Source organism: Cyrtonyx montezumae, unplaced genomic scaffold (genome assembly GCF_038088225.1).
Source record: "Cyrtonyx montezumae isolate F1298 unplaced genomic scaffold, pur_monq_1.0 scaffold_0, whole genome shotgun sequence".
Classification (NCBI taxonomy): domain Eukaryota; kingdom Metazoa; phylum Chordata; class Aves; order Galliformes; family Odontophoridae; genus Cyrtonyx; species Cyrtonyx montezumae.
In genome coordinates this window covers 36,156,533-36,168,779 of record NW_027071824.1, presented here as the reverse complement: position 1 = coordinate 36,168,779, position 12,247 = coordinate 36,156,533, and the positions used below count along the sequence as shown (strand labels likewise).

General features: G+C 36.3%; 1 protein-coding gene across 1 annotated transcript in view; it reads left to right on the top strand.

The window, feature by feature from the left end:
* Positions 1–435: 435 nt before the first annotated feature.
* NOX3 (NADPH oxidase 3) overlaps positions 436–12,247 on the top strand; it is a 36,308-nt gene continuing 24,496 nt past the window's right edge. Inside the window, exons 1-5 of the mRNA XM_065732462.1 lie at positions 436–480; positions 1,128–1,223; positions 1,430–1,540; positions 3,293–3,377; positions 11,763–11,908. Of these exons, the coding sequence (XP_065588534.1) occupies positions 436–480; positions 1,128–1,223; positions 1,430–1,540; positions 3,293–3,377; positions 11,763–11,908 (483 nt within the window). The remainder of the gene's footprint in view (positions 481–1,127; positions 1,224–1,429; positions 1,541–3,292; positions 3,378–11,762; positions 11,909–12,247) is intronic.

Genomic DNA, 12,247 nt, shown 5'->3' with positions numbered 1-12,247 from the left:
AAAACAAACAACCAAACAAAAAAAAAAAAACAACCCCACCACTGCTACTCCAAAATAAAGAAAAAAAAAAAGAAGAAAAGAGAAAAAGAAAAAAGAAAAAGAAAAAAGAAAACCAGTAATTGCCAGTAAAAGAGTAAAGAGAGCAATATAATGACAGAATTTCCTATTTGCTGAAAAATAACTTTGAGGGGAGGAAAGACTGGGCAATGACCAACACTTTATTTACACTGGTCATGAGACATGTCACTTGGGTGATCTATTCTTGTCAGGGAGATTTTAATTAAAAAATTCCTGGAGGACTCCTGGTCCCACTAGGTGCTTATTAACATCTAAAGACAAAAGGATTCACTAGAAAAGCCTGATGAACAGACAGAAAACTCAGGTTACACTGGAAGGCAAGACTCAGCTGCTGCTAGCATAGAAGAGACACTCAGGATGGCATGTTGGATTTTGAATGAAAAACTCTCAGTCCTATTATTAGTGAGTATCTTTAGCATTAAAAAATCTAACTGGATATGTATAAATATTTCAAGCTTGTTAAAGACATTTTATGGTTTGCTTACAGTAATACTCCCAAGCTAAATGTAAAGCTTGCTATAAAATATTCAACAACCTTTTTATAACTGGTCTTAAAAACAATTTGAAGTCTTACTGTTTTATTTTTAATTATTTTTAAGTCTGTATACATTAGTCCTCAGATAAAGGGAAGACAGGATTGGAACTGTACTTCAAATTATATTATGTATCATTTTCAGAGGTTTGGTGAGTTGAATATGAAGGGTAGGGAAAGGAATTTCCTCAGCTTCTAACTCGCTCTGTTTCTGGAATTCTTTAAGTTTTATTGCCTTTTTAGACACCAGGCTAAGCCCTGTGTTAAGATCAAGTTTACCACCACACAGTAAATGTCATCTGCATCCTCTGTTGGGGATGTGGGGATAGGGCTATAATCCTGAATTTGCTAACAGATAGCCTCATTCCAGCAGGCATTCGTGATTTGTATCATCTGTGATCAAGAGATGCATTGCACACTGATTTTGAAGTATTTCTCTTCAAACTATACAATAATTACTTTTATATGCATTAAAAAATATTCTGTTTCACTAATCTGCAGCCTATCTACTTTGTAGTTGGTGTGGCTGGGCTTGAATTTATATCTGTTTATTGATACCTTCCACTGGTATGAAGATGAAGATGCTTACATTTATACACGGATTATTCTGGGAGTAAGTATGAATTTGATTGTTAAAAGGCTCCACAAGAAGAATGAATGCGTAATCTGATTTTATTCACACCTTTCATGATAATATTTTTTTATTCTTAGCAGTAATTTTCTCATATAAAAGTATTATGTTACTGTAGTGTTTTCTTCTTTTTTTTTTCTTCTGTTCCAAACTTGTAATCTAATTTCTTTCTGCTGTTATATGTACAGTCAACCTTGGCTTGGGCGAGAGCTTCTGCAACATGCCTTAATTTTAACTGCATGCTAATCCTGTTACCAGTCAGTAGAAATCTTATTTCATTCTTAAGAGGAGCAAGCATTGTAAGTACCATTTCTCAAATAGCCATATTATCCTCTCCTTTTTACTTCTGTAGTTCCACAATATTGTCCATATCAAACATTTTCCAAGGAATCTTAAATTTTGATAGACAAGTCTGTACACTATTGCCTAGCTATTACCATTTAAATTGTCAGTACTCATGACAGAGAAGAAACAAATTACTTGTTTAACACAGCACCCAATGCAACACTGATTTTGGCAGCCACTGCATAGCACAGTGTCATGAAGTGAAAACTGAGAATCAACAAAAAGAGGTTGTAAGAATGCAACTCAGCCAAATGTAGAGAATATTTAAATATCATGAGCATCCTGTGTAGTTTGTAAAGAATAAATCAGTGAGAGGAAAAGTACAGATAAACATGTCACAAGGATAATAAGGAACATGTCTAAGCCCTTTTGACTGAGTGGGCACCATTTAGTTCTTTCCTTCTTGTGAGCATGTATTTTCTGTATTTGATTGGTTGTCTGCTCAGAAACATTTACATTAACCTTGGCACCACAAATAGGAAGTACGTATGACTTTACCCCTACTAGTTATAGCTTCACCTTGCAGTGAATTATGAGAATAATTATTAGAATTCCAATATCACGTTTGAATAAAAATTACTGATGACTTCACAACTCTAAGAACAACTGGAATATAGAAATCATAGCATTAATTTCTTTCATTTAAACCTGCTTCCTATTTTCAATATTGTTTTTTCTTTCTTTTTATCCTTCAATACTGTCACATTTCAGCCAGTATTTAGACTGCAAATAATCACTGTTTTATGACTGTTTCAGTCTAACGGAGCTGAGAATTTCTTTTAAAAGTCCTGAATTTCTGAATTAGTTTATGAATTAATATAAAATATTTGCATGCCCACTTAAACACTAAGAACTTGGAGAAGTGGTACACTTCTCACAGACGATCAATATTTTGATTTTCTGAACAACATTGTGCACTCAGCAGGGAGCAACTTGGCTGATTCCAGCATGGCCAGCACAAGGCTGGATCCAGTGACCATTGGAGGAAGCTCATGGCATCCTGAGATGCTCCAGATTTTTGGAGGGTTTATTAGTTGGGAAGCAACACGATTACATGCCAGGATCTTTGGCACTACACTGTGCCCAACCAAGCAAGCAATCCAGCCAGCCAGCATGTATTTCAGAGGCTGAGTTGGGCCTGCAGGTGCTGTTGAGATTCCCGCAGAGAGTGTTGGCTTTGGCTCACTGCAGCCCAGCCCAGCCCCAGGTGGGCTCTGTGCAGAGCCACTTGTTGTCCATCATCTGTTGTACATCCAGTAATGGAAATGTGACTCAATACCACACAGGCATGCAAACACCTGAGACCTATACAGACTTGCCATCCTAATGTCTCCACTTCCCAAATGCAGTAAAAATGTTCTCATTGCAATTCCTAAGCTTGCAAGCAGCAGGGCCCCAGTCTGTTGAGAACAGCCATCACTGGAGTTCTTATGCCAGCAAATGAGCTGTCAGCTCAGATAAGCTGCTCAAGTGTCACAGAGGTAAGCAGTTTTGCCCAACCTGAATTTGAGCCCCTATATAAGCTGAATAGTTCTAAGAAATCTTGGAGTGCTGTTAAATCAAAAACAGTTACTTGAGCCCCAAAGTTTAAGTTTGAACCAGAATTTCATTTTTAGCTATACTGAATACTTCTAGCCTCCTTTCCAGAATACAAGTTGCAAATAGTAATAGAAATGATATAAAACAACTTCTGCTTTTTTACCAAGTGCTGTGGAAGAGCATCAAGGAGACAGCTTGACAAAAACATTGCATTTCACAAGGTGGTTGCCTATGGAATAGCTGTAAATGCAAGTAAGCTTTTTTGTTGTTGTTTTTATTCTTTGCCTTTGAACTATTTTGGATTTCACAGTGATTCTGCATAATGCCATCAGCTCTGACATGTGCTATTTTAGTACTAACATTTGATAACTGCATCTTCAAACAAGTTGAGGAGCCTCATTTTATTAACCATTTGTAATGCTTTCGACTTGGATAGTAACTATTGGTTGCCCTTTAGTTGATGTGACCAGCTTGCATGTTCTTAAATTTGGTTTCAATAACTTTCACTGTACTTCTGAGAGCAGATGTTTGGAGACATGAAATAGCATTATAGTCTGTTTTCCTAAGGAAATAGTGTTTATGAGTTACACTGTTCATCTGTCCTCTGTTACATCTTCTTCAATCAGGTAAAAAATTTCATCTGACTTTGAGACAAGTAGCTATCTCAAAATCATTAAATTCCAACATATTTTTAAAAAGTAGGATATAGGTACAGGGAAATCCTGCATCTCGAAATCTCAAACTTTCTTCTCTGTTGGTCCCTTTGACTATTGACCTGATATTCATTTGCCTGGCTGGGAAGAAGACATGACACCTTCCCCAGGTGGTTAAAGGACCTGGAGAAAAATAGAGCTTGGGGGAATTTAGAAGGCACATGGGGAATGAGAGTAGTGTAGGGAAGAGCAGTGTGCAGAGAAGGAACAACAAAAGGTGATATGAAAGACATAAAAGCATTGCAAAGGGGAGGTATCTGGTAAAGGTAGCATTGTTCTCTTAGAAAAAGTGGATGGAGGAGTTAATCGGGGTTATTTACAAGCAAAATACATTGAAGGATAGAAGTATTTCCCCTAGGCTGGCTGTCAGGCTAGATCTTGGTCCCAATGTACTTTTCAGCCAGTGTGTAGGAACTGCTTTCCTCTGTGTGTATCATTGTCCCCATATATTGAAGACAAACAGATAGAGTTAGTATCACTGTCAGGAACCAACAGCTAAAAGTTGGCCCTTGTATGTAGCATTAAAGAATTTAAAGCAGAAGGCGGGCAGATGAGAATGTGCATCCTATAGTATATTATCATGTTTTACTTATCTGTCATATCCATTCATTCATCAGAGTTCAGCTTCAGCATATAGCAGATTCCTATAGAATGCAACATTGCTTCTTTAATTAACAAATCAACCCAGGAATGTAAACTAACCAGCTTCTACTTAATGTATAATTTGTCATGCTCCAAAAAGAAAGTAAAACTGCACAGTCAGAGCTCTTATGTTTTTTGGTTTTACATTCATATAAAACGTTTCCTAGTGCATTAAGATGGACAATTTGGGAAGTGCAAGTCTATTAGAAAAGTGATTACTTTTATGGCCTCAGTATGTCTAAGAAGACAGACACATAGAGCTGATATGAAATAACAGAAAGCATCACTTTTTAATTCTATAACTCTCAAGAGAGAAAATAAGGGGTCGTTTGTTTTTTTGGTGTGTTGTTGTGTGCATGTGTATGTCTTTGGCTGGTTTGATTTGATTTCTTTTCCTAGAATAAAAAATGAGCAAGTAGTTGATGAGATAATTGAAGCAAAAAACAACATACAGGGAAATTTAATTAACAAACAAACAAAAAGACATGACAACTTAAAAAACAATTCTTCCACAACAGAAAAGTGAAAAACAAATATATCTTTTGGGAAAACACTACATCATTGTGTAGTCAGTCTTGGGTAAAGAATAGCCAAAAACATGGTTGCCTGGAATTAAATTTCAAATGGAAAAAAAGGAAAAGGAAAAGGAAAAGGAAAAGGAAAAGGAAAAGGAAAAGGAAAAGGAAAAGGAAAAGGAAAAGGAAAAGGAAAAAAAAAAGAAAAAGAAAAAGAAAAAGAAAAAGAAAAAGAAAAAGAAAAAGAAAAAGAAAAAAAAAAAGAAAAAGAAAAAGAAAAAGAAAAAGAAAAAGAAAAAGAAAAAGAAAAAGAAAAAGAAAAAGAAAAAGAAAAAGAAAAAGAAAAAGAAAAAGAAAAAGAAAAAGAAAAAGAAAAAGAAAGAAAAAAAAAGAAAAAAAAGAAAAAGAAAAAGAAAAAGAAAAAGAAAAAGAAAAAGAAAAAGAAAAAGAAAAAGAAAAAGAAAAAGAAAAAGAAAAAGAAAAAGAAAAAGAAAAAGAAAAAGAAAAAGAAAAAGAAAAAGAAAAAGAAAAAGAAAAAGAAATCAATCTATAGCACATACAGTGAAAGAAAACTAGCACTCTCTTTTCAGGGAAAAAAAAAAGGTGCCCACAAGTATATTGAGTTCCTTTTTAAAAACTCTGACAATGTTAAAATGATGTATAAATAGATGCCATTTTTCTATCAACTGACACATTATTTATCCAAGTTCTTCCTGTATTTCCTTTTGCTACACAGAAGCCTAGTCAACTCTTATTAGACTATTGCAATTTAGTAACTCTTAGTTAAGTGAGTGTTCTCCCCTGTATGATCAATAGCCTAAATGTAGCAGCAAGAATTTAAACCAATCTGCAGATCAGATCAGTAATCTTATCCTCACAATATAAAATTGTAGACTCCTTTATTATTAAAGTTACATGCATTCATCTCAGCTTGCCAGGTGGTGCTATTCCAGCATATTTATTTAATAGCATGCTAAAAATAGTCAGTGTGACACCAGTATTGTCTGACTTCAGGCAGTGAGACAGCTCAGCTAAGGTACGAATGGCCTTGGAAAAAGTACATCTGTGTCTTTAATTTTTCATCAACTCTAATACAAATCCAAGATCTAGCTTTAATTGGTCAGGTCGTAAAGGGATATAATTAGAGACTAGTGGAAGAGGGAAGTTGGAGGAAAGAGAGGGTAAACAATGCTATCTATAATCAAGGGCATCATTGAAAATTCAGTAAAGGGAATTCTGCTTAGTTTGGCTTCCTGCATTCTGCATGCCTGTCTGTGATAAGAGCTGTCTGGGAGTTATTTATCCACTAATAAATCTTCCTTATGTATCTGTAATTCTGCTAGAATAAAACCATTGTTTCATGCACTCTCAGTCTGATCAGTGCAAATGCTTTCTAATTCTTAAAGAGACTTTGCAGATGAGAGCTGGTAGGCTGTACCTAAAAACATCTACAAGAGATAGTAAACAGCACTCTCTACAGCTCCATTTTCTTACTCCATTGTCTTTACTATCATTCTTACCTTTTATAAAGTGGGCAGTGCTGATGGAACTTTTTTACTTTGGCATTACAGTGCATGTTTTGAAGAACCACCTATTTGTTAAATTGTTTTGAAGCTTGTAGAAAATTTATACAGATCTATTCCTGCAACGGTGGTTGAATTATAATGTGAATAAAGCTTAAGAAATTAAGGGAAAGTAGGGGAAAGACAGTGGGTTTCTTTGTAATTAGTCTGATTGGAATGGTGCTTTCTGCTCCTCACAAATTCCAGTAGTGTGCTTTTCTTAAAAAATATGCAAAATGCATACAGAAATGCAAAGATGCCAGGTCTGTTTGGCTTCTGACAAACTCAGGGGCAGACTTGCCTATTCTTGGCTTAAGTTACTGCATAGCTGTTCTCCTCACCATGAGCAGAAAGGTCCAGATTTGACCCTTTAATTGTACTATGATGTGCTGGTTAACCAAAATACTTAACTGCTAGCTGCAAGCTTCGATTTGATTTCTATCCTGTACAGGCATGCAGAAAAAGAGAGAGAAATCTTGTCCTCAGATAAACACATGCAATTCCTGTTTGGTTCAGTGAGAGTTGTGCATGCTTCACTGAAGGCACAATTGGCTGAATAAGATGAGCTAAATTGACCAGACTTTCAAGATAATTTAATTACATCTCTTTGTATTTAAGAATATGTACTGTAAACACCATGCTCTAATAGCAGCCCTTTTCCTCTTCCACTCCTTCCAATAAAACCTTTTATTTGATCTCAGAGGTGGACCACATAAAACATCTCAGGGTCAAACACAAATTAATTCATATTAAGTGCTTTAGAGGTTCCAGATGTTGTTAAAAAAAAAAAAAAAAAAGCAGTTGAAGTCCTTCAGTCTTCATGCACTGATATAAAAAGAGAACTCTAAATGATTGTATGATTTATACTGTACTTTATATTTAGTCATGCAGAATGAGGAAAACATTGAATTGAAAATTCAATGCTGAATACACGAAACTTTGCTCCCACAGTTAGCTTATCTAAGCAGTTCAGGGGAAAAACAAACAAACAAAAGAAAAAGACTACAGCTGTTCTAAGTGCAGATTTCAGAAATTTGTACTTAAGTTTTGAAATTGCTTGATAAATTCTATACACTGCAGATACGAAGAACCTTCAGAAAATATACTTCAGGGATGTAAAATATTTTAGCTAATGGGAATGTATCCAGTGCCAGACTTTTTAGTCTGCTACAATTATTGTACATTAAATGAACCACACTGAAAATGGAATTAGATCTTTGCAGTACTCTTACCATCCAGCTATAATTTACTTTTAGACTGAATCGTTTTTTTCCTGGCAGCACAGAACAACATCAGAAGTATTATTCTAATGACACTCAAACTAAAATTTAAGATCACGGGAAATTGAGGTAAACTGACATATTCAGTACATTAGCTTGAATGTTAATATTTTTCAGTGTATCATTATATTTTATATGTTAATAGTTACCACAGAATCGCTTGAAAACAAGACCTATCCTGTTCATTCTGGAAGTCTCCCACTCTTGTAATACCTTCCATCTGGTACATGAAAGCTGGAGAAAATATTACCCAGAAGGAAAGATTCCCAAAGAAGATTGAGAGTTGATGATTCCATTGACCATAACATTTACAGTAAAGCAGAACAATATACAGTTGGACATAATGGTATATTTTAATAGCTTGCAGAAAAAAAACCTCACTGGGTTAAGTTAAAGAAAACAGATCCCTTATCCCAGGGAAATCTGATAACAGATTACCTTATTAAATCTTAGGCTAGAGGTCCTCTGGAGAAATGAAGTCTATTCAACCCACAGGATTTTTTTTTGTTCTTGTTGTTCAGGATTGCAAATACTTTGCTAAGGAATATGGAAGAAACTACCATCTCATCTCATTTCCAGCACTCAGTATGTAGCAGATAGCAGTAGGTTTCCTGTCACTGCTGACATGACTAGAATTTGCACAAACCAGGCACAATCCTGCACTCTGAGGAAAGTGCAATATTTCATAGCTTTCCAAATAACAGAAATATCTTCATTTTGCATGAAGATTTCAGAGTGTGCCATATCCATATTTTACAAACCTAAGAATTTCAAAGGTGAAATAAAATAAGTTATACTATGAATACAGATTGAAGCCTCCAAATCCAGTCAGTGTTGCTATTCTAAATGAGCAAGTGTAGTCCAAAACTTAAGTTTATGTGTTCCAGGGAACAGCATCGGTAAAAAAAAACTAAGGATTCCAACTGTGTAAAATACATTTGATCCCAAAGCTGTGATGAATATTTATATCATGACTGAGCTAGGGAATGACAGAATGGCTTGGCTTGAAAGGCACCTTAAAGCCCATCCAGTTCCTACCCCATGCCATAGGCAGATTTGCCTCTCATTAGATCAGGCTGCCCAGGACCCCATCCAAACTGGCCTGACTACTTCCAGTGATGGGGCATCCACAGATTCTCTGGACAGAGATGGGTTATAAAACCCATCCTGTGGGTATGGAAAAAGCCCAAGTGCCACTACTGATTGCACCACTAACAACTTGCAGATGCTGAGGTGTGGCTGCTCAATGTAAAACCACTCAGAGATTCATTCTCAAGGTGCTCCAAACTTGAAAACTTCCCTGTTTTTGGGGGACCACACTCAGTATGTTATTTTACAACTTACAGCAGCCAGCTGTCTGGTACCCCTCATTCCTGTTCTCCAAGTGGTCTCTGTCAGATGTCAGAGAAATTAGGTCCTCTTTAAGCAATGACTTGATTTCCCTCCAGTTGCTTCTAATAATGTCCCTAGCAAGCCAAAACATCTGTTCTGAAGGGAGCACCATGTAGGAACAGCTCCCCCTTTCCCACTTAGCACTTCAAAATGCTGTTACACAAATACATAAACAGTGTTTATATACTGCCTGTACATCAGCTGTACTCCTAGGAACAGATTGTCACAACCTACACTCAGCTGCAACCTCAACCCTGCAGCTTGGAGCCTTTTAAGCATTTGGGTTCTTACATCCTGCACCCGCATATCTCGCACTCCATTTGTGGTCTCACACTATCTTCCAGCATCCTGAGTACAGTGCTGCAGCCAGTGCCTTGGGCCTGGCATTGGCCATTCTGCTTCACATGCAGCCAATAATCTATGGGAACATACATAAGATGTCCGGGTCACCGAGCCCAACAACCTCTAATGTTGGTGGTCACAAACTTCCTTTGATGGCCCGGATCTGCCTTCTAATTTCCAAGCTCATTTTATCTTGTGCACTTTATATCTGTTTGAATTCAATTTCCATCCTGCTGAAGCTATTCCCGTTTATATATATTTATTATTCCAAATAGACAAAAAAATCAGAAAAAATGTGTCAAAAAATTTTGTACTGTGGGTGCTCAGGATTTCCATGCCAATAAATAATTGATTATTGTAATTAAAGGTTTCATCAGGGAACAGTACACAAGAGAATAACCAGTCAGTCTAGTGACTAGGACAGATACTTTGGTTTAAGTTTCTACTTTAAGTTACACATGGTAAGTACTTTAGAAAAATGTCTTTCATCTCCCAGTGAGTGCCTAAGCATGGAGCAATGAGACAGAGAAGGTGAAAAGGTGGGAAGAGTCCCTAAGCTAACATTATGTTTTGTGTGAAGTGTAACTTGACAGTCAAAAAAAAGGACATCTGCTGCTCTAGAAGGATCACGTCAGAAATGAGTGGAAATAACCTCTCTTCAGCCTAGACAGGCAGGCAAAGCTGCTCTTGGAGGGCAATGTGATCTTTCACTTTGTTGCACAGGCTACTTCATGTTCTGATTTCTTTCTAGACTAGTATTCCCATGACCACAGCCCTCTCCACGTGTTGTTTAGGAACCACATGGGGAAGAGAGAACTCACTAAGTTAATCCAAAAACCAAAAACCCTTAAACAGTTAATCCAGTGTTTTTAGTGGCTACACAATGACTAGTATAGTAAGGCATCACTCTTGTGCAAGGAATAACAAAAAAGGGAGAAAAGAAAGAAAATTTAAAAAGCCCACCTCCCCCCCCCCAAAAAAAAAGAAAGAAAAGAAAAGAAAAAAAAGAAAAAGGGAAAGAAAAATAGGAAGAAAAAGAAAAAAGACAAAAAAAGAAAAAAATGAATGAGGAAAAAAAAAAGAAGAAAGAAAAGAAAAAAAAAAACAAACTTCTTTTGAGAGTTGATTGTTCAGGGAAGCAGACAATATTTGGTTTATTACCAATATTTCTTTTTACAAGGTTTTTTAAATGGTCAGGGACAGGAACAGATAAAGCCTGAAGGAGAGATGATGACAGGAAGATAATTATAAAATCTTGAAATAGTGTATCCTAATAGCTCTTCTGTAAACATCTAATGGTTTTTTGTTGTTGCTTTTCATCCTTCAGTATCTAATGTTTTGTGTTAATTGTAACTTGCCTGTAATGGATTTTAAAATCTATCATACCAAAAGCTATGAAACTCTGCACCTAGTGTGATTATGATTTTATCTATGTTAACCTAAATAAAACAAAGGGTTTATTCCTTCTTTTATCATATTTCCACTTGAAAAAAGGATTATGAGGAAGTTCTTACTTGGCTTATGCATTTTTCTACACTGGTCACTTCCTATCCCTTTGGGGATAATGCTGCAAGTAGAAGTAATGTATGCTGCTGAGGGCAAATCAGAGCTAACCCTGTGATTCAGGTCTTTACTTAAAATAACAGTTCCTGTGGGATTCCCATGCTCCACCAGCATATTGTGATGCTATATCTAGTTGTTGATAGGGGAAGATTTAGAAAGCATCTCTTAAATCTCCCCATTGCAAGTCTGCGCCTAAAATGGACAAGTTAGTGTTCTATGTAGTGATATTAGACCTTGGCATATATTGGAATATTCAAGGAAAAACAACAACAACAACAACAACAACAACCGCAAACAAATGTGGATTTTAATAAATCTACTTTTAACACTTTGAAACCCAAGGTAAACAGCTTTGCCTTGGATGACACAGAAGCTTGCAGGACACTCAACTGTAAACATGGGAGGGAGATGACCCTGCAGCTGTTCTCTCTGGTTTGAACCAGTTGCTACACAGTGAATATATATCAGACAAAATTTTCCTTTTATTGTTAGTTTACTTTTTGCAAAGCTCTCAATTTATGCACAGGCTTTTCAAATAGTTGGTAGTGTGTGCTCAATGGGGCTTCTTCTCACAGTGAGGATACACACAAGCATGTCTCCAGTTCTGTGACTCTCTTCTCTCATGCAGCCATCCACATTGTTGCCCACTTGATTAATATAGAGAGGTATCGTAACAGCCAGTCGAAGGAAGCAGGGGGTCTACAGAATAAACTTTCTGGCCTTGGCAAGAGTCCAAATGAAAGCTACTTGAACCCAATCAGGACCTACGAAACGGTAAGCTGTCACTTTTTTTTCATGTAGAAAGTTTTCCTCTGTGTATCTTACTCTCAGGAAAACTATATTTCAAAGCCTTTTAACCAGAGCAAGAAGGTGCTGCCAGAGGTTAACCTCAATTTCAGCTGAAAACACTTACTCAGAGCTGCAATTTCAGGTTACTTAGCTCAGAGAAACACCTATAGTATTTTAATTGGTTTGCCAGGAAACAGGTAGGGGGAAGTCTAAAGGACCTTATAAATTGTTGACAGTGAAACAAATCTGTAACGAATTTTAAAAACTAAAATAAATTGTAAATATATGGAGCAAACTCAACTTCTTTCTAGAAAGAAACAACAG